This window comes from Plasmodium gonderi (genome assembly GCF_002157705.1).
Source record: "Plasmodium gonderi DNA, contig: Chr04, whole genome shotgun sequence".
Classification (NCBI taxonomy): Eukaryota; Apicomplexa; class Aconoidasida; order Haemosporida; family Plasmodiidae; genus Plasmodium; species Plasmodium gonderi.
The window spans coordinates 370,290-392,760 of NW_021628928.1; the positions used below are offsets into that span (position 1 = coordinate 370,290).

The 22,471-nt window shown below is 32.6% G+C and overlaps 6 protein-coding genes across 6 annotated transcripts; 4 read left to right on the forward strand and 2 right to left on the reverse strand.

Moving 5' to 3' along the window:
* Positions 1 to 1,201: 1,201 nt before the first annotated feature.
* PGO_040730 (hypothetical protein, conserved) lies at positions 1,202 to 10,150 on the forward strand (the record flags this gene model as incomplete). Its single annotated transcript, XM_028686261.1, has 12 exons — positions 1,202 to 2,596; positions 2,817 to 6,374; positions 6,615 to 7,015; positions 7,098 to 7,232; positions 7,404 to 7,466; positions 7,705 to 7,882; positions 8,076 to 8,120; positions 8,286 to 8,405; positions 8,620 to 8,742; positions 8,903 to 9,035; positions 9,249 to 9,364; positions 9,512 to 10,150. 12 exons carry the CDS (start codon positions 1,202 to 1,204, stop codon positions 10,148 to 10,150), a joined length of 6,906 nt encoding a protein of 2,301 aa, XP_028542062.1.
* A 1,037-nt stretch (positions 10,151 to 11,187) lies between these two features.
* On the forward strand, positions 11,188 to 13,453 carry PGO_040740 (hypothetical protein, conserved; the record flags this gene model as incomplete). Its single annotated transcript, XM_028686262.1, has 5 exons — positions 11,188 to 11,271; positions 11,501 to 11,586; positions 11,743 to 12,567; positions 12,852 to 13,200; positions 13,370 to 13,453. The coding sequence occupies 5 exons, from the start codon at positions 11,188 to 11,190 to the stop codon at positions 13,451 to 13,453; spliced, it is 1,428 nt and encodes a 475-aa protein (XP_028542063.1).
* A 2-nt stretch (positions 13,454 to 13,455) lies between these two features.
* PGO_040750 (serine/threonine protein kinase) lies at positions 13,456 to 15,431 on the reverse strand (the record flags this gene model as incomplete). Its single annotated transcript, XM_028686263.1, has 4 exons — positions 13,456 to 13,539; positions 13,760 to 14,089; positions 14,302 to 14,816; positions 15,323 to 15,431. 4 exons carry the CDS (start codon positions 15,429 to 15,431, stop codon positions 13,456 to 13,458), a joined length of 1,038 nt encoding a protein of 345 aa, XP_028542064.1.
* Positions 15,432 to 15,778: 347 nt separating this feature from the next.
* On the forward strand, positions 15,779 to 16,611 carry PGO_040760 (conserved Plasmodium protein, unknown function; the record flags this gene model as incomplete). Its single annotated transcript, XM_028686264.1, has 3 exons — positions 15,779 to 15,882; positions 16,282 to 16,368; positions 16,566 to 16,611. The coding sequence occupies 3 exons, from the start codon at positions 15,779 to 15,781 to the stop codon at positions 16,609 to 16,611; spliced, it is 237 nt and encodes a 78-aa protein (XP_028542065.1).
* A 169-nt stretch (positions 16,612 to 16,780) lies between these two features.
* On the forward strand, positions 16,781 to 17,507 carry PGO_040770 (hypothetical protein, conserved; the record flags this gene model as incomplete). Its single annotated transcript, XM_028686265.1, has 2 exons — positions 16,781 to 16,861; positions 17,220 to 17,507. 2 exons carry the CDS (start codon positions 16,781 to 16,783, stop codon positions 17,505 to 17,507), a joined length of 369 nt encoding a protein of 122 aa, XP_028542066.1.
* A 1,235-nt stretch (positions 17,508 to 18,742) lies between these two features.
* PGO_040780 (heat shock protein) lies at positions 18,743 to 20,772 on the reverse strand (the record flags this gene model as incomplete). The annotated part of the gene is made up of 3 exons (XM_028686266.1): positions 18,743 to 19,314; positions 19,610 to 20,015; positions 20,764 to 20,772. The coding sequence occupies 3 exons, from the start codon at positions 20,770 to 20,772 to the stop codon at positions 18,743 to 18,745; spliced, it is 987 nt and encodes a 328-aa protein (XP_028542067.1).
* Positions 20,773 to 22,471: the final 1,699 nt, after the last annotated feature.

Below are 22,471 nucleotides of genomic sequence, written 5' to 3' on the forward strand. Positions count from 1 at the left end.
TAACAAAGGGGAGTAAATTGGAAGCTTCCACTCTACGCTATCAAACTGTTATCCCCATTCCTTTGTCATCAATATCGTGTTGCTGTCAAAGTAAAGCATTACTATATATACAATTTTTGACCCTCTCTCCTCTAATTCCATTTTAATTTCCAAAAAAAGGCATAAAGGAAGGTTAGAAATGTGAACAAATAATTTAATGTGTCCCTTTTGCGTATGTATAAAATGAGAAGCCCAAAAAAAAAGACTACATGTAGTAGGATTAAGGACATACCTTTTCATCCATACAATAGAAATACACACTTTTTGTAACCATTTATAATTTCTTGTGTTATACTTTTGAAAAATACAGAAAGACACACTTGTTTCAGTGGCATATTAATATCTACCTATGTATACCACTTTTCAAAAAAAAACATTTTAAAAACGAACCAACAAATAGTCTTTTCTCGTCCCATTAATCACAGATTTATATGAACTGAATAAAATGAAAGAGCATAAAGGATTATCTTCTTCGTCAAATTGTTCCAAGACCTTGATCATGGAGCATTCACATCAGTGGTTTTCATATGTATTCCCCGAAAACATATTCATCGTTTAGATACACAGTGCTGCATATGTATATATGCATACATACATTCTTCCTTACATAATATATTAGGTTAATACAAAATGTTTTTTTCCTATTTTTCTATCATCCCATGTGGGTGAAAATTTACCACTTTTTAACATCCAAACGGTTCATCTTTTCAATATGGAAAATGTGACACGCTTGTAATGTCTTTTTTTATGTGCTTTTTTTTTTTTTTTTTTTTTCCTTGTCTTTCGCTGTGTAAGCGACATGTATAATAGCAAAATTTGCGGATTCCAAGGCGAATGGAGAAAAAAAAAAAAAAAAAAAAAAAAAAAAAATTAGGAGCCATTATAATAGACCATACATATTGTGACAAAACCTTGAGCTAGTTTTATTATCTCTTGTTTTCATTTCCAATTGTGCACATCTCCCATTCGGTTAAACACAACATTGAGGAACCATATAACAAGGGTATGCACTGTATCTTGTTCTTCTACCTCTTTTTTCATAGCAAAATTAAATTAGATGTGCATATCTAAGTCTCCTTTTTTTTTTTTTTTTTTTTTTTTTTTCCTTTTCTTATATGTACATAAATGATCACACCAAAGTCATAACATGTAAAAAAAAAATATGACGCATTACAATTCGGATGTCAATTTTCAGTTCATCAGCAAGCACATTTATTGCTTTTTAAAAGATAGTTGTATTTGTCTACTTAACCTTTTAAACAATGAAAAAAAGTTATTGTTCATTTCTTGCAATGAAAGCTTGCAGGAAGTTCGTTTCGAATTGGTGGAAACCACAGAAGTGGGAGTTAACGAATACAGAAGTGCTAGTGTTAATATAAAAATAAACACAGATAATGACAAGTTCACATATACAAATATGGAATTAAATGCAGAAACAGATGCAATAGGACACAAGTACAGGTTATACCCCGTGAGGAAATTTTTCTGCAATGAAAAGAAGCATACCATCGCAGTAGTGATACATAAAACCTCCATTGACTTTTTATGTTATCTTTTATTCGACGAAATGAATAACTTCAATTCCTTTGAGGTCCAATTTGTTCACAAAGTAGAGGAAACTATCAAGGATGTATCTTTAGGAGATGAAAAAATATACATGTTACTGAAGAGGCGACGTGGTTCTGGGTTGCTTCACTGGGTGGGTTCAGGCAAGAGTAATGCAGGGTCATCTAAGTCAAGTGGTCATTCGAGAGCCCATTCGATTAGCCATTCTAGTGGTCAGGCAAATGGTCAGGCAAATGGTCAGGCAAATGGTCAGGCAAGTGGTCAGGCAAATGGTCAGGCAAGTGGTCAGGCAAATGGTCAGGCAAGTGGTCAGGCAAATAGTCAGGCAAATGGTCAGGCAAGTGACCAGTCAAATGGTCAGGCAAGTGGCCAGGCAAGTGACCAGTCAAATGACCTGATGAATGACAAACAAAATAGCGAGACAAACTCTAGCAAAGAACTACCCAGGAACAGAGAATACCTCATTTATGCACTGGAATTGTCGAGTGGGGAAAAAAAAGATGAGGGAAAAACAGAAATTCCTAATAAGTCCTGTTTACGACTGGAAAAAATGATGGTGTGTCCATATGATGAGAAAAAAATAATTTTGCTGTCAAAAAGAAGCATTTTTTTTGTAACTATTTTAAATGAGCAGGGTATAAAAACAAAAATGGTAAATGTGTCGAAGGAACTCTTATTTAAGAGTCCAATTGTAACAACCTCATGGTTAGACTTCCACATCTATGTCATCTGTTTGTCAAATAATGATTTACTGTTTTTTAATCTTTCCAAGAATTCGCATATACATCTGCCCACTCTAAGGTGTCACAACACGTATTCAAAAATATGTTCTATTTTTTACAAGTCTCACTATCTTTTTGTTGCATTCACCTCTAACGAAATTGTTTGCTTTAGTGTGAACTACAACGCGCTTCCCCCTTCTGCTTTTTGCAAGGTGAGAAATTTCCCTAGTGTCGAAAAATCGAAACTTGGAAAATTTTCCACATCTAACGTTGGCTTCAAAAGCTCAGTTGTCAGAGAGAGCGATTCCTACATCCAGCATATTCCATTTCTACCCATTTGCACCTCTACCCTTTTGCACCTCTACCCATTTGCACCTCTACCCATTTGCACCTCTACCCTTTTGCACCTCTACCCTTTTGCACCTCTACCTATTTGCACCTCTACCTATTTGCACCTCTACCCCCACTTGAACTATCTGCCCTTGTTAGGTAACTCCCATCGAAGGAAATTACATAAGCGCCAAGTGTCTATTTCAAAAAAAAAAAGAAATCAAAAAAAATAAGGATTACAACATGAGCACACACAGTGCAATTAAAAATGAGAAAGATGCAAATATTCATAATGTGGGAGAGCAGCATTTGAAGGAAGTTAATTTGAAGGAGGTTAATTTAAAGGAATTTAATTTGAATGAACACAATATGGTAGAACCGGGAGATGACAAACACACCATGCGCAGGAAACAAATTGAAAAGAAAACTCCACGCACATGTAGAAACACCTTTGAATCCATTTTAAACGAAATTAAACAAGTAGAACTCAAAATGGATGAAAAAGGGTTTGACGTGTTGAAAGTGTCAGATGGGGAAGGGGGAGATGGCATTGAACAAACATTGCAGAACATACCGCTCGATGAGTTTGAGGATTCTGTGAATTTGCGTCCTCCATGGGATGAAAGATCTGTCGTCCACTGTGTTAACGATTCTAATCGTGAGAACTTCAACATCGGTTTTAGCTCTTCGAATCCGACAAATAGAACGAACCCTATAAGTTTTTCACATTTGAGAAGGAGAAGGAAAGCGAAATTTTACAAACTGCACTATGATAAAGACAATGTTATCGACCTACTGAGAACCGTTTCGATGGTGAATTTCCAAAAATATGTGACACATAAAATGAGGACCTTCTTCATACGCAGGAATTATCTTTTCATTCAACTGGAAAATGGACTATTATATTACAGCACAAATTTTAATCAAAAAAGGTTGAGTCTGGATGCAGATTCTAATTTCTACTTATGTTCACACAGATCAATGTATAAAATAAGGGATATAAAAATAAACGAAAAAAATCAGTTGTTTACTTTAGATAATGCTAAAATACTCAAGTGTTATTCTCTTGAAAATAATGAATTGAATATTATATGTACAGGAAAGAAAATAAAATGGTTCCATATTTTCTGCATTATGGGGAAATGTAGCTGTCTATTTGTATCCCAAATGGATGGTTCCTTTTTTTTCATTAACATAACGAATCACAAAATATTGCTATATGACAACATAAGACACTACATGAAAAGCCATACTTGCAGAATAAGAGGAATAATAAGAGATGTAACGAGTGTAAGAAGAAAGCATTGCATCGAATGTGGTATCTTTAATAAAATAAACGAGTATATTTTCAATGGATATTTTAAGGTTTCAGGTTTTGTTTTTTCCTTTTTCTTAATTTATTCCTTGTCTCATCAGAAATTTTTCATTTATTTCGTTCACAAAATTGGAATACAGAAGCTTATACATTTGGCAAACTCAGAAAATAATGATAATCCTGTCAATAGAATCAACGAATCAACTTCAATTGTGCTAAATTTTTCAACATACAAAAGTGAAGACTTTGACTATGCTTGTTTCTTAACATCCACTAGCGATCTGAAAAAATTTTACCTTTTTTTCGTGCAACTTATAAATAAGCAAAATATAATAATGAAGAAAAAAAAATGGAATACAGATTTGAAAGTTTTTTATTGGAAAATTCAACATAGTAATATCGTTTACGGGAAAGTAATTGGAAATTATGTAATTCTTGTGGACTTCCATTTGAAGATTCACTTTTTTCACCTGAACAGAGATATATTTTTTTTTGTATCCCATTCACCAAGGGATTCAAATGAGTTACCTTCCTTCATCAGATGTGCAAAACCCTTTCTGAGAGGCATGAAAAATGCTCAGATTGGAAAACGTAAAAATTCTCATGAACTGATAGACGAAAATAATGCATTTGAACAGTTCCTCTTGAAGAGAAGAATACGCAAAAACAGATGTCATAGGAATGGGATCCTTCTCCAAGATGTAGAAACCAAACTCAATGAAGGAAAAAATGGAAAATCTTCAGATACTTGTCTATATCAGTTAAATCTAGGCGATAGAGTGTATCACATCGACATTAGTCATGCAGGCACAGTTCAATTCATTAACGAACGGAAGGAACAGAATAATGAAAAAATTTGCATCTTTGATATTGTTACAGATTCTAACACATTTGTAACATTTTCCTTCAACAGTTCAGAATACCCACTTAAAATACTGAAGAAACCCAAGATTTACTCCCACCCATTGCACAAATCTGAAAGAGTTAACTTCTTCTATCCAATGAAAATGAAAAGTAGTACATATAATTTGTTTTTAATCAATGAGAGATTTTTAAGAATGCAAGAAGGAGATTCATCAGAGTGTGAAAACGAGAACATTGAAATGAAAGGTGTGAAAAGGAGTTCACAAATCAGTAGCGGCGATTGCGTGAGCACAGATGGGGGGACGGAAGACAGGGACACACCCTTGGAACAAAAAATAGAGCCTAAAATGGAATCCAAAATAGAATCCAAAATGGAATCCAAAATAGAACCCAAAATGGAATCCAATATAGAACATTGTACGGAAATGATTTGCACAAAGAACCATGATCGAAGTGTAAAAGCTAACTCGGCAAAGCCATGTGAAGTGGACGCATGTTCCAAGCATTTAAGTTTTTTTTTAAAACCTCCCAACGTTGTATTCTTCAAAGTGTATAGCACTGCGCTTCGTATGTATCTGCACGGTAAGCAGAGAAAGAAATTCCAAGACAATGTGGAAGTTGTATGGGGTGAAGTTCCTAAGGGAGAAAGTGAAAATGATTGTGCATGTGATAATGGAAAATTGGAGGAGGTAAAAGGAATTGAAAAGATTCATAGTAGAAGCAAAACAGAGGCTCCAAAATTTACAAACTTCTTCTTCGACAATGAAACAATAATATTCACTTTTCTGAATGAAAAAGAGTATCGATTTCCCTTACCACAATGTCTTATTCATTATAAAAACAAAATGTATCTAAGTAACCTGCACAAGAAGCAAAGGGAAGAAAAAGAGAAGATTTTAAAACTTAGGAAGGAGCTAAAAGATCTCATAAATCAAAACAACAATAGCTGTAGCAGGATAAAATTACAAAGAAAAAACTTTTTTTTTGACAAAAGAATTATTAACGAATCAGAAATTTTAATCAATGAATATGAAAAAATAAAAAAAAAATTTGAAAAAGAGAAATTAGAAAAAGAACGGATAATAAAAATGTTAGAGAAAAAATGTTCTCATTTAAAAGACGTAGATTTTTTGTATGGGTTTAATAAAAATTTGTATGTGTCAAATACTTATAAGAATAAAAATTCTTATCAGTATTGCGTGTTCAGAAATAAACTAAAATTTTTGAGATTTTTACAAATTAAAGAATCTTATTTTGCACAAAATGTGGACAAAAATAATAGTCTCTATTTTTTAAAAACAACCAAAGATTATATAGATAGATATACAGATGACTTCTCTTCTCTCTTTTTCTCTCATTACTATCCGTGCACAAATATGAACTTAAATTATCTTTATTCTAATTTGTTTAGTTCCCTTTTCCCCTCTAATGGGGTCGATAATATCCAATGGAATTATCTTCTGTACTACCCATGCGAGCTTTTCACAAATTCAAGAAAGAGGATTCAATCTTACTTCCTTCAGATGCTGATAGACCAGGTTCGTATCTGCAGTGTCCCCGTGCAATTCAGCTGTTTCTATGGGTTCTGATAAGATGCCATTCTTCCAACCAATTCAGCTGTTTCTATGGGTTCTGATGAGATTCCGTGCTTCCAACTAATTCAGCTGCTTCTACGGGTTCTGATGAGACTCCGTGCTTCCAACCAATTCAGCTGCTTCTAGCAGCGATCATAACTCTACCTTGACTAATCTCCAAACACACATATTCTCATCTCACAGCAAAAGGCAAAATTTCAAAGCAGCTTCCTTGCCCTGAAAGAAGAAAAAAAAAATTACACAGAAGAAATAAATTTCATATCCAACAAGCTGAAGTTATCATTGGAAGTTGCAGAGAAATATTTCACAAAGACGTACTCTCATATGATCGATTCGAATTTATTCAACAGGGGAATTTTAAAAGGAGTAAAGAGCGATGATGTACAACCTATATCAAATAAATTTGATTCGGATATGCTTCTGAAAATGCATTTACATAAGTTGAATGTAGAGAATCAGATGGAATATGATTTTAATTTACATGAAAAAGGGAATCCAAATGTAAAGATGCAAAAATCAAAGAATCATTTCAGATTGGAGACAGGGTTAAAAGGGTATGTAGAACCAAATGAATCTAACGGCACGTAGGAAAATATAAAACAGTTTCACTTTGCAGGAATTCTTAATTATCGCTATGCAACTCCAATTTTTTTTTTTTCATTGTAGCGAATCTGAGAAAGACAAAGAAAACTCCCAGGGCATAACCATTTGTGATAATGATGAGAACTCAGAAAATTTGGAACTCTATGAAAAGAAGAAAAGTGATCTTAAGAATACATTATCAGATGTGAAGAGTTACATGTAAAGGAAAGATCGAACTCGTGAAGTTATATATACTACATCCCGTGGGAGGGATGAAAGAGTCTAAATTTGTAAAAAGGAGAGAATGAACTTCTTTTCTTAACCCAATTCATTGTATTATGTTGATACTTTTTAGACTCTATTTTTGTCTTCATATGTTCCATTCTGCAGCTATCAAATTACGGATCACTGTGATGAGTTCAATGAGAAGCTGAAGATGTTGAAAAAGAAGAAGTAGGACCCCAGAGAGGGTGGGGAGGGGGGAAAATGACAAAAATGGGGAAGACAAACGTGGCAAAAAAAATGAAAAAAAAAAAACGATAGTCGAGATACCCACACGATGCCCACCACCCGGAGAGACTCACTTCAGAGGCTAACCTTTTCATCACCTTGTCAAAATAGACAGACCGAAAAATTTTCATCATTAACTTCCTCATATTTTAATCATTTCTCATGAATCACTTTTTTTTAGATACAATATACAGAAGTTGATAGCTGTACACGAACTATACTTTATTGGCATTTATGCCACATTAATAAATGAAGAGTGGAAATTAAAAGTTTTGAAGAAAATAGAAAAGAAGAGGAATCAAGTTGAGGAGCAATTGAATAAACTTGAAAATTCTATAAAAAATTTAAGCATGTTACAGGTAGGTTTCTCATAATACAGTAAAAAAAAAAAAAAGGGAAATACAAAAATGAATGTTACTACTACAACTAACCACAAATATAATGATCCTACTCCTCCATGGATATACACAAGCCAATGTCATTGCAAAGGGGGTGATACTCTTTTTTTGTTAAGAATTTTCACACATAATATATAAAATTAAATTCCTGTAGGTTGACAATGAATCACTAGGAGAAGAAAAAGTGTGTCTATTGGAGGTACACATATCTGGGATGATATACTTTGCAAAATCACCAAAAAAAAAAAAAAAAAAAAAAAAAAAAAAAAAAAAAAACATTGCACTAGCCATAACATGAAATACCCAATTCCTCATGAGCACAACATAGAATTAATTTTTCTGTGTTCCTTATCCCTATTGTTAGAAACACAAAAAAGCCTTGATTCTAAGTGAACGTTTGGCAGAGAAGAAGCAAAAGTTTGAGAAGCAGTTCCTACACGAATGTATGAATTTTGACGTCTTGATTGAGCAAAAATATGAAAACGTAAGGGAAAAGACAGACAAAAGAGGGAGAAACAAGGGAGAAACGAGGGAGAAACGAGGGAGAAACAAGGGAGAAACGAGGGAGAAACGAGGGAGAAACAAGGGAGAAACGAGCTACATCAAATTAGTTAAATCACACGAAAAAACTTCTCTCCAAGAGACAAAAAAAAAAAAAAAAAAAAAAAAATCACAAATTGAATCTGCTTTTCAACCAGGTCATTGGATTCGACTTCGATTCTAGGAAAAACATTTTCTTAAAAAAGAAAATAATACAGAAGCATATAGTTGAAATAAATCAAATAATTTTAGAAAATTTAGAGCTTCGAAGGAATATTAAGGTAACGTGTCCCAAGTGAATGGTTCATCTATTCACTTATTCGACCACTCCACCACTCAGTCATTCCTTTTTTGTTTCTTAATCCCGTTGTGTTGGCACCACCCCAAGCCACGCGCGTATTACATATGGCTCTCTGCTTTGTACCCAAACCTCCCTCACAGAAATTAAAGAACGAAATTTACAAAAACAGAATAAAAAAAGACTACTTCAACTTTTTACTCATGGATATAGAAGAAGGGGTTGACGACGTTAAGTACCTGAAGCAGAACTGCGAGTATCTTTTTTGTGATATAGGTAAAATAATGAACCCTTGCAATGCATACAAACACGTTACATTTGAAAGCATAATTTAAAATGTATCTTTGTCTATTTCTAATAATTTCCTCTCTCTTTCTAACTCCTCTTTTTATCACGCTTTCTGAAAAATACTACTTGTACACAGTTGCAGCGTTTTGCATTTTTTCGTTATTTTTTTACCTGACCATGGTGCCTGCTTTTTCCTCGCAGATAACGTGATTAACTCACTGGAGACGAAAAAAAAAAACAGGAAACTTATTTTCAGAATGTCTAAACAGAAGATACGTAACCAAATTAATAGCGTGGAATCGAAGATATCTGCAATTGTAAGTGGAGAATCATGTGCATACTATGATCCCCACCACCAACACCCTTTTATTTTCAAATTCGTTTGTTGCCACGCACCCTCATCGAACCCATCTCAGCTACACCCTTTTTCCTACACACTACATCACCTGTCTCCCTTTTCATAGAAATCTGAGAATATCGTGCTGGAGGCAAATATGCAAAGCCTAATTAAAGAAATTAAAGAAATAAACAAATCGATGCAACTCGACAATGTGGATGGAATTTCATGCCACTTGAGTTATGGAAAAGAAACGGGTGATGTATGTCACATGGATGAATCACATCAAGCAGAAGAACACATATCTTATATAAACGAAGGGAAGGGATATTTAGGAGATGATAATATTGCAGGAATGGACAAATCCTTAAAACCGTTACCCATAGGTACTGAGGTGGGAAAAAATGCAAAGGGGGGAGAAGAGGAAGACGAAGCAGAAAATGAAGCAGAAATGGACGAGGAAAATAAAGCAGAAATGGACGAGGAAAATGAAGAAAAAATGGGTGAGAAAGTCGAAGGAGAAGAAGGGGACGTACCCATGAACTCTCTAGACGCAGAGCGGGAGAGAAATAAAGAAAACCTACACAGCAATATGGAGAATAAAAATGACAATACTACTGAGGAACCTATTTCAAACCAAGGGGGCGAACAAAAGCATAATCATGCTGATGACCAAGTCTCTGTTTGTAGAGAAAAAAAAAAAAAAAAATTGTGCACCAAAGATATTTACAAAATAAGTGCCATGTTGCGGAAGAAATATAAGTAAAAAAAAAAAAAAAAAAAATTGTGAACTATAATATATGAGCTATATATGAATGGAGAAAGAATTAGCATTCCTACATATATATATATATATATATATATATATATATATATATATATATATATATATATATATATAATGTAAATGTTCCTTTTATAGCATTCTCCTTTTACATTTATTTAATTATTTTATTATTTTATTTTTTTCTTTTTTGGAGGAGAGAAGGAGAAAAAAACGGCAACATCGTATGCTTGCCCATTCCTGCCTCTTCATTCTTCTTTTTTTTTTTTTTTTTTTTTTTTTTTGTGGGACACATTTTTGTGAGTTCAAATAAATGCATAATTTTACACCTTTGCGTCTATACAAAGAATAGTCCCATTTTGTTTATATTTTTCTTTCAACAACTCTTCGAGAAAAAGGAATTTCTCTCTCTCTTTTTTTTCTTTTTTAATTTTAGCATATGTATATTTTTAACCTTTAAATTATTTTTCTTCTGTAAAGGTTCTTACATTTGGTTTAAGACTTTTTCGATTTTACTTAATTTTATTTTATTTAATTCAAGTTTACTTAATTTAAGTTTATTTAATTTTTATTTTATTTAATTTTTATTTTATTTTTTTTTTTTTGAGTCGGGTGGTGGTCTACATAGGATATAGATAATTCTACAAATGTATCCAGATTTATTCCACCTCTGTATATACATATGCAATAGAAAAGAGCCTTCATGATATACTTACCACAGGGAGGAAAAAAACGTACCCATTTTTTAATGATTAAAATATATATATTACATATAAAATTTTTATGGGTGCATATAAAGGATCTTCACATAGTCACAACGAGAGACGTGTATACATTGGGGAACCATGTTGATGTAGGAATCCATGTAGGGTGTCGAACACAAATTACATTTCTTGTGTTAATTTTTCCGAAACGTTTCTTTATTTTTATTTTTACTTTTTCATTTTTCTCACGTTTGAACTACGTACAAATTCACAAAATTGAAAACGCAAGGGGCCTGATCTTTCCTCTTCGCTATGATGAAAGACAACATCAGAAATGCATTAGAAGCTGAGAGGGAAAAGGAACAAGGGAATGTTTTATTTTCCAAAGGAGATTACGAGGTAACGGAGAATCAGTGCCTCCTGTCTTTCATACTTATGTATTCTTCATCTTGAGTTCCTTGATAGGCAATACATATATACGTACCTGTATATGCATACATATATACGTACCTGTATATGCATACATATATACATACCTGTATATGCATACATATATACATACATGTATATGTATACATATTTCTTATTTTTTTTTTTTAACCATTTCACCCCCACCCCCTCTTCACAGCTGGCCATTTTTCACTATAGCAGAAGTATCAACTACATGCCTAAGTGTTCTATTTTGTTCACAAACCGATCCTTGGCATATTTCAAGTATGAACAAACAGAACAAAAGTGGAGGGAGTAATCAAGCCTGAATTATGCAAAACCAAAAAGTGTGTATACCTTTATGCAACATATACAAATTGCCTTTTTTTTTTTTTTTTTTTTTTTTTTTTTCCCCCACCTATTCTTGCTAATATGTGAAAGAATTGGATCATATCAAAAGAGTCTTGAAGATGCACTAAAGGCCAAAGAATTGGATGAAAAAAATTTAAAAAGTTATTATAGAATATGCGAAGCTTACTATGCTTTGAATGACATGGAAAATTATCAAAAGTATGAAAAATTGTATAAAGAAAAGAAACATAAACAGGGGGATGATATAAAGAGGGTGAAGGAGATTAAGAATCAGTCAGGGAAAAAAAAAGAAAAAAATATTTTACCCATGCAGATCGAATCAACAATGAAATTACCTCCTCCACATGAAAGGGTAGACACCAATTTGGAAAATATAAAAGAAAAGGGAATTAAAAAAAGTGATGAATTAATGCACATATGTGAAAAAAAGGACGAAAATAATAAATTTATCTTCTTTAATCAACCCAAAATTCATGACAACGCATCCAATTTTAAATTCGAAAAAAAGCCATACAAAAATAATTTCCTAATAGAAGAAGTATACGACTTTGACATGAATAAGAAACAAAAAAATTTACTGAATGGGAACACAACAAAAAAAAAAAAAAATGAAGATTTCTATTCAAATGATACAGCTGCGAAGAGGATTCTAATAAACCACTCCGATATACATAACGATGCTGAACTCTTTGTAAATGAATTTAGGAACATCTTCATGCACCCTACCAACACAATTTCTGTACATATTCAGAAAGAAACAAAAGAAATAAAATATTGGAATTATGCTAATGAAGATTTGAAATTTTTAAAAAAAAAAGCAGATGATTTTTTTTCAGGAAAAAAATTCGATTCTGCCATGGAGTTGTATAATGAAATTATTAAGCAGCACGATAGGTAAAGTGGGAGAATAATAAAAAAAAAAAAAAAAAAAAAATAGAGTGGGTTATTCCCAAATCGATTGAATAAAAACGTGTGATATACTCTCTGTGCCATGTTTATATATGTATCCATCTGCCAAGCTTTTTCATTGTCATCACGTGAAATGGAGTAACAACCCTTTCATTGCCATCGTGAATAGGACACGTCCCCCCTATTATGCACATGCAAACATGCACACATGCGTACCATTCTGATTCCTCCACATGCAAACATGCACACACAAAAACACCCCTTTGCAGCGAAAATGGAATACACTACTGCACAGTACTAAGCAACAGAAGTGCTTGTCATATTGAACTGAAAAAGATACGAAGTGCTCTCTGTGATGTTAGTAAAACGTTAAATATTCTTTTTACATTTTTTGAAAAACATAGAAAAAATATAACGAGCGTAGATGCTCATGTACCTGTATCACCTTCTGTGCATGAAAAGGAATTAGCATTTGCTCAAATAGACATAGATGTTTACAGAGGTCCCAAGGGAATATATTCCCAAGCACACAAATTGTTAATAAAGTTATTATTTAGATATGTGAAGTTTTCACATTTGTATGAAAAAAATGGGTTTATGATTCCATCTCCTCACCAAGTAATCAAATATATATATATATATATATATATATATATATATTTTTACTCTATATCTATACATATCTGTGCATAAAGTATTTTTTCGTAAGATCCTACACAATTGTTCCCTTCAAAAAAAAAGTGAAAAAAAAAAAAAAAAAAACCTTACCTTTTTTGAACCTTCACAGGTGGATACTCTTGGACGCATGAAGGGAATATGCTACATAAACTCTGGAGAATTTGAAAAAGTGATAAATATAATTTCACGCTGAGTTTATAGTTCCTTTTTCTTTTTATAGATTTCTTCTGCATATTGTTGTATGTACGTGTAGTTAACGTCTTTCAGCCATTCGTGTTCCTGCGCGGTGAGGTGTGGGTGGCAGAAGTCCCACAGGTTGGAAGCAAACACGGAAGAGGTGGATATATGTGCACAAAACACAAGGTTTACATATATGCACACATATTTACACATATTCACATATATTCACACATATCCACATATATAGACAACACATTTGTTCCCACTTGCACTACTAACACGCGTATGGGTTTTTCTTCCCATTTTCTGCATGACTTACGAGCGCCTCTTCCGAACTGAACCTATCTCTTGGGTTCTTCCTCAAAAGATAGCTCAAAAATTCAATGTCCATATTTGAGAGAGATCGGTCGCAAGATGGAAACTTTTTTTTAGTATATTCATATAAAAAGTTATTTCGATTCAAATGATATTGTACTTGACCCCTGCCAATATCTTGGAACAACTGAATTAATGATTTCCTTTGGGTGAATGGCAAAACGCGATAAAACAAAGCGTACAGACAAATGCCTAAACCCCATATATCTACCTTCTCTCCGTAGTAACACGATTCGTTGGTAAAGAATTCTGGAGGCATGAATTCATATGTTCCCTGTGAGAAAAGGAAGCAAAATTGAAGCAGTCCTTTTATGATGTGATAAACATTAAGGATGGATTATAAACAAAAAAAAAAAAAAAAATGCATAAATGGGAAGATAATTTTTTTTAGAAAGGCATGACAAATGGTACTCTAAACCCACTACAAACTAAGCTGGACTATCATAACGATTTTGTGATGCCTTCCCTTCACTCCTCGTTCTTAACCTTGGTTCCGTGTATCTCTCTGTTGGTCATCATGTACTGGGATTCACCAAAGTCTCCCAATTTTATAATACCACTTTTGCTTAAAAATATATTGGATGGTTTTACGTCCCGATGGCATATATTTTTTATTGTATGAATATAGACAAGTGACTTTAAGACACTCTTAACAATGCATTTAATAACTGGAAGAGCAATAAATGTATGTTCATTCTTATGGACAACAAAAAAAGTACCATCATACTGCAATATAGATTCATTTTCCATATAATTATTCACAATATAAATTTCATTATAATTTGTTATAATTTCATCACAGGATAGGCAATATTCATTTTTTATGTCTGCCAAAATTTCTAATTCTTTTTTTATATCGTCATATTTGGAACGTATTATCACTGGGGCACATTTATTGCTTTTATAAAATTCTCTTTGTTTTTCCAAAACTTTTTTTTCATATTTTTTTATTCCGTAGAATTTCCCGTCCTTTTCGCATAAAATTACTTTGCTGAATTTGCCTATAAAAAGGGTGTTTATTGGGGGGATAGTTTTTTGTAGTGGAATAGGTAATGAAAAAAGAATAGGAAATTCAAGAGCGAAAGAATGAAAAATTCGTTGATAAAAAAGTTCACACAAGCACTACATGTGTATGTGTTAATATGCTTGCACAGGTATCATATATGTGCTATATAAGATGGTATTATACAACTAGCTTTTTTTTTTTTTTTTTTTTTTTCTGTGTGTGAGAAATTTTGTGCATGTTGTTCAGGCGAAAATTGGCTCATCTTTTTTTTATTTTTTTTGTGTGAGAAAATTTGTGCATGTTGTTCAGGTGAAAATTGGCATATTTATTTTATTATTTTTTTTTTTTTGTATGCTTCAATTTTGGATGCAGTTATTTTTTATTTTCTCATTTTTCACATAACTATGTGAAATGTTGTTATTTTTCGTTTTTCCCCTCCCTCGGTTACTTCACGATACGACTGCTTGTGCCGCTAAACTCTTTTTACATGTACAAAGTCACCTTCCTTGACTGTTCGAACAACTCGGTAATCATTCACAAAGGATTCGCCATCTTTTTCTCTTTTTTCCAAAAGAACTACTTTTTCGTGGTGCTTTAGTATCTCCTGCATGTTGTATTAGTACATCTTAGTACAATACCACATATATCTCATCGGATGTTTTGAAGAACACAGTGGGTGTAGAGGACATGTTCCAACAATACACACCTATGTTTGTTAAAATTGGGTTGACTGAAATTTATGAACGTTCATGGGAAAAAAAAAAAAAAAAAAAAAAAAAAAAAAAATAGAATAATAATATAAAATAAAATAAAACAAATTAAGCAATAACTAGTGAGTAATAATTAGTAAGAACAAATTAACAAGCAGTAGTTAGTAAAAACAATAACTATCGTATAACAATTAATGACTAATAGCTAATATCTCGTTAGGCCATTCGCTACCTTTTTTGGCATATTATGGCTGTACCAAAAAAAAGAAGAAGCTTAAGCAAGTGTAGAAAAAGAAGAAATACGATTTTTTTCGATAAACTCGTTGGAAATTGGCTAAAACGGAGGGAGTGGTAAAATGTGCAGCCATTTTTTTTTTTTTTTTTTTTTTTTTTTACGTGTATACATATAGTGTACCTATTGGATACATATTTTGTGTGCATATTCGTTCGTATACATGCGAAATGAAAACAATGGCTAAAAGTATTGTGAATAGTGGAAGGCTGTAAAAAGAAATAAAGAGGGGACATGTGCGAAATCCCTCTTTAATGCTTCAACATATGTCATGTGTTGGTGCACACCCCATATTGTTTGTTCCCATTGGGTGAATGTTCAAAATTGTGAATAATACACACAACAAATGCAACAGATGGAGAAAAGTGTATTTCTTTTTTCGTTTATGTAGCTAATTTTTTTTTTTTTTTTTTCCCGTCCTATGTCCAATTTTCCATTATATACAACACCAACTGTAGGTTTTTCAGAAACGAGTATCAAAAAGAAATTTTACCCATACAGCAGGAACCTCATATGTTTAAATTCCCCGGCTTCTGGCCGAACAAGTAAGAAAAAGAGAAAAAAAGAAAAAAAGAAAAAAAGAAGAAAAAAGGAAAAAAAGAAGAAAAGAAGAAAATCCTAATCATGTTACGAACATGGCGTGAGTGTTTGGCATATGTCTCACACGTGAAAGAAAGACAAGTAATATCGGTTACACCTTACCTATATTCCTTAATTATTCTCCTCACCATACTACTCATAGATTCGTCCATCAATTGTCTTCACAAATTAAAAAAATCATAAAGTAGTAAACGTAGCAGAGGAAGAAAGTAACATCACACGTTTGGAATAAACAAACTTTGTGAAAGGACTCTCTTCAGAAAAAAAAAAAAAAAATTCTTAAAAATCTCCACGATCTGCAAGGCTTAATTGGTCCCAATATTTGCATATGCACTTTTACAAGCAAGTATTACCATCATGAACGTATTCAGGAAATTCTGTTTTTTTAGTCAAAGGAGATATTTGGGAAATATTGTTAGGGGACCCCGACCAAACGAGGTACATATATATATATATATATATATATATATAAAACAAAAGGACGTCGAAAAAGAAAGAAAACAGAAAGAATGACCAACTGTGGACTAGCGTTTTCTTAATGCAATTTTACATATACCCCCCAAATGACAATCTCGCAGGGGGGGGGTACGGTGAATATGGCACATATTGCATACACAAGCTGTAAAAAAGAATAGCATGTGCAATCGCTACATATTGGTTGGTTCATCATGCACATATATATACATGTGTATATATATATATGTATGTATATATTTACATATGCATATGTATATACACGTGCGCACGAAAATACATGCAACGAATCGAATATGTATACTTCCCTTTCCCATTATAGATCGCCAAAAATTTAGAATATGCAGTGGACTTCTTTCACAGGAAATCGCACACGTACCAGGATTTCAAACAGCAGTGTGAATCGTTGCGAATTTTTATTTACTTTGGATTAGTGGGTGTTCTGTCAGTAGACCTTTTAATAAATCCTTTAAAATCGTCCTACTGGGATCAGTTTTCCCCCATGAACATAATGAGGAGATTTTTTCTCTTTTTTAAAAACAAGGAGGATAATATTTTTAGACATAACGGCAGTTCCTCTTACGAAAAATATATGCAACTTATTAGGTAGCATTTTGAAATTCAATGTTGACTTTCCCGTTTTATTCGTTCATTTTGTCCCTTCGACTCTTCAATTTTTTAATACCTTAACAGTTTTATTTTTTGTTTTTTTGCCATTTCGCCGTTTCTCCATTTTGCCATTTCGCCGTTTCTCCATTTTGCCATTTCGCCGTTTCTCCATTTTGCCACTTTGCCATTTTTCTATTTTGCTATTTTTTTTCATTTTGCATCTTATGAAAGGAGCAGTTTAGTTAACTTTTAAAAAAAGAAAAAAAGTACGAAATCAAATGAGTGCAAAAAAAAAAAAAATAAAATAAAAATAAAAAAATAGGTGCGTTCAGGTACCGTGTTGCTGCAATATCTCAATGCAGTAGTGTCACTGTCCCATTGAACTATGGTGTTCTGATGTAAAGGTACATGAGGTAGAAAAACGGAGGATTAATGAATACATGGAGTTAAGAAATGGGCAAATAAAAAAATAAAATGAAACATGAATATAAAAAGAAAAGGGGGAGAGGGGTAGAATAGGGGTAAGGGAAATAGAATCTGCATTTCATGCATTGGAAACTTATCATATAATATCTACTCAAATTGGAAGTATTTTCCTTTAAGTCATGTATATGCATAAGTAGTATGTTGTGATATTTTATGTTCACACGCATGAGAAACTGGTCCACGGTGATGTGTGAGATGAGCACATTAGATAAGAGGCCATGCATATAATGATGTATGCAACATGCGAAGATGACTCAACATGCGAAGATGACTCAACATGCGAAGATGATTCAACATGCGAAGATGATTCAACATGAGAAGATGATTCAACATGAGAAGATGATTCAACATGCGAAGATGATTCAACATGAGAAGATGATTCAACATGAGAAGATGATTCAACATGAGAAGATGATTCAAAATGTGGGGATAATTCAAAATTTTGGAAAGCAGAAAAAGTGAAGGTGAAGGGAAGATAGTAAAAACGTGATGATTATATACCAGTGCGTAGCGCAGAACAATATTATTACTTGTGTTCGTTCGGCTTTAATTCCATTTTGAGTTAACTGTAACTTTGTCTACCATTTGACTCTTCCTAATTTTGAAACCTTAAAAAAAATTTCCATAAATAAAGAACCATCTTCTGTTCGTGTTTATATGTATATCCTTGGTTCAAAAAGGAGAATTCACTTTAGCATTTTGTTCCGATTTTAATTTCTACGACAATTTTTTTTTTTTTTTTTTCTTGTTTTAAAAGGTATTAGCTAGCGCTTCTCGTATTATTCTTTTTTTTTCGCTAGTCAAACTTTTTGGAAATATGATATCAAATTCTACAATTAGGTCTCCTTTTGTATTTGGAAGTTTGGAAGAAGGCATACCTTCTTTGGATACAATTTTTCTCGTTTTGGGAGTAACAATTTCATCCACACGTATATTTATGTCTCTGTTATCTAACGATTTAACAACAAATTGAAAACCTGTTAAAGCTTTGTCTAATGGTACTGGACATTTGTATATTAAATGATTTGAATCTCTTAAAAATCTATCATGTGTTTTAGTTTTAACCTTGAAGACTAAATCTCCTGGTTGACTCATTGGTGACAACTGATCCCCTTCTCCATAAAATGTTATTTTAGTTCCATCTTTCCATCCTGCCTTTACATCAATGGTTACAAAATTGTCGTCTTCATAGCTTTTAGAGCCCATGAATCTTTTCCTCGTTATTTTTAACTTCTTTTTACATCCACTATATAGTTCTTCCAGGGACAAGGAGAGAGGTACTTCATATGTTGCAGGCTTGTTGTAATTGTTGGGGGTTACGTCTAAATGGTGAAGGCGTGATGATCATGTTTATCAAGATTAGCTTCACAATTTGTGTCAAAGAAACGGGTGAAGCGTGTGCATCGGTTGTGTGCATCGGTTATGTAGATCGGTTATGTAGATCGGTTATGTGCATCGGTTATGTAGATCGGTTATGCACATGCACAGCATGGAAAAAAATTTGGGCATACTGCTGTGTTACACAAGTTTTTCCAATGTATATTCATATTGCACCGATATGCAACAGTTGTCAAAATGTACACTAAACGATTGCATGTCTTATATTCAAGTACTCACTTGTTGTTGCAGAAGGTCTTGCTTTTCTGGAAGTCATGTTAACAAACGTTGAAAATGGAGAAAAATCATCATCGAACCCAGATGTAAAGGAAAAATGACCATCAGAGCCAAAAATTCTACTAAAGAGTTCAGACGGATCTACCCCACTATAAACATATGTATTTCCACCTGTGGGGATAGAACCTTTTAACCCTTCTTCTCCATATGTATCATAAATTTTTCTTTTTTCTTCATCCGACAATACATCATATGCTTCTGCAATATTTTTAAATTTCTCTTCTGCTTCCTTTTTGGACTTAACATCTTTGTGTTTGTCCGGGTGCCACATCATGGCTAGCTTTCTGTACGCCTTCTTTAAATCATTTGTCGTACAATCTTTGCTGACTCCTAATATGGAATAGTAATCCTGCATGGTGGACAAACACAGAGGGGTACATATAAGCACACATCTGGCAAATATAAGAACACGTCTGGCAAATATAAGAACACGTCTGGCAAATATAAGAACACGTCTGGCAAATATAAGAACACGTCTGGCAAATATAAGAACACGTCTGGCAAATATAAGAACACGTCTGGCAAATATAAGAACACGTCTGGCAAATATAAGAACACGTCTGGCAAATATAAGAACACGTCTGGTAAATATAAACAACACGACGGATACGTGTATACGTATGTATATGTACAAGTAAGATACAGACTCTAAGAATATGTACAAAAACTAGACAATAAAAAAGTGCACGTATACTCAACCAATTGGGGGAAAAACAAAAAAAAAAAAAAAAAAAAATCTCACTTTTCACAATTGTGTCTAACTACTCTATTAAAATTTAATGACACAGATATTAAATGTTAAGTGTTATTTGTAAGACCTCCTAAACAGAGTGTATTTTTCTCTAAGTAGCAACCATTTTCTTTTTTTCATTTTCTCTCTTTAAAAAAAAAAAAAAAAAGGAGGACGAAGAAGAAGAGGAGGGGAATTGAAAAGGAAGCATCACGGTCTTAATTCAGGGAATCAGGACAGCTGGAAATTATTAATACTGCTTATCATTTGTGAATACATAAAAAGGAATCATATATTTGTTAACGTGCCTTTTTACAAAACATACACAAAAGAGTGGAAAATAGATTATTTGAACTGTTGTTATTACCTTTCCCATTTTGCAATGCAGGAAAATTTGGGTTCTTCTTAAAGTGTTTTACTTAGGCGTATACATATGCATGTACGGGTACTTTTTTTTTTTTTTTTTTTTTTTTTTTATACATACGTGTAAGAGTAAAAAGAAATGCCTCTCTTTATATATGCATAAATATTAACAATTTTATTTTGATAAATCCCTTTTTAGGGACAAAAAAACAAAAACATAAAATAAAAATATAAAAAAGTAGAGATAGATTCACTTAAAATTATAACAAAGATTATTTAAAATGTGTTTCCCTTTATCTTTTTTTTTTTTTTTTTTTTTTTTTTTTTTTGCGCTCTAAAATTTATCCACTTGTGAAGAGTAAAAATGACCTTTTCAGTTAGAAAAATATTTGAACGCATGAAATGTGAGAATGTGAAAATATAAAATTGAAAAAAAAAAAAAAAAAAACAGGAACTTAAAAACGGATAGGTGCATATATGTAAATATTTATACGTATATTTACACGAATGTACATATATATGTACATATGCGTTTATGCTTGTGTACTATCCTGATTAGTCAAAGTGTACAGATAGCATATTACATATAAACATAACTACGGGCGGATCGAGGGTCTACTCCTCAGACCACATGCATATATATATGTTTGCTTATATGTATACTTATATGTATGCTTATATGTATGCTTATATGTATGCTTATATGTTTGCTTATATGTTTGCTTATATGTATACTTATATGTATACTTATATGTATGTATTCATGTGTGCATATAAAAGCGACAGCGCCCACTGGGGAGAAGGAAGAGCATATAAAAAAAAAATAAAAATAAACAATATATTTACATATATATAAATATATATATATGCATACAAAGGAGCGCATTTATATCATACCACACCTTTCCACTTGGGGGTGGGGTGGAGAATCGATATGGAAAAGTAAAAGATAGTGTACGTAGTGTTCTACTGTAAATTTTTTTTTTTTTTTTTTTTTTTTTTTTACATGCCAAATAATTTGCAATAGATTTGTTCCTTCATGCTTTACTTGTGTGTTACTGCTTTATAATATTCTAATTTATTTTCCTACCTACTTTATTATTTACCTATAATATATAAACCCTTGTTAGGTAAGTATTTTTTTTTTTTTTTTTTTTTTTAAGGAATATATTTCCATATATTCAATAAATATCTTGTTATTGTTAAGGTATATATATATATATATATATATATACTACTTTATTCGTCCCCTGTTAGGGGTGAAAAAGTTAATGTAAATTTTTACACCTACCTTATTCGGCATTAGCTTATTTTTACTGCCACGTTAAGTGACTCTGTAGATAGCTGCTTTACTTAGGTGACTGTCTAACTACTTAGGGTAGCAGCTCAGTTAGCTGATTAATTTATTTTATCGTACCAAGTGTATGTTCTGTCGTGAAATTTTAATTCCCAATTTTAGGGACATAGGGTTTGTAGAATTTAAAAAAAAAAAAAAGTAAAAGGGAAGAGGAGTCAAAAACAAAAAAAAAAACCTTTTATTTCATTATAGTGATATTTCCATCCCCATAGTACACAACTACTCATGTGTATGTAACGTGAAACAGCTCCCTCGTGGATACCACTCAAGTGAACTTTCAAAATGTTCTAATCGGATATTTGCATACCATATATATACATATATACAAATATATTATATGTAGATATACTATATG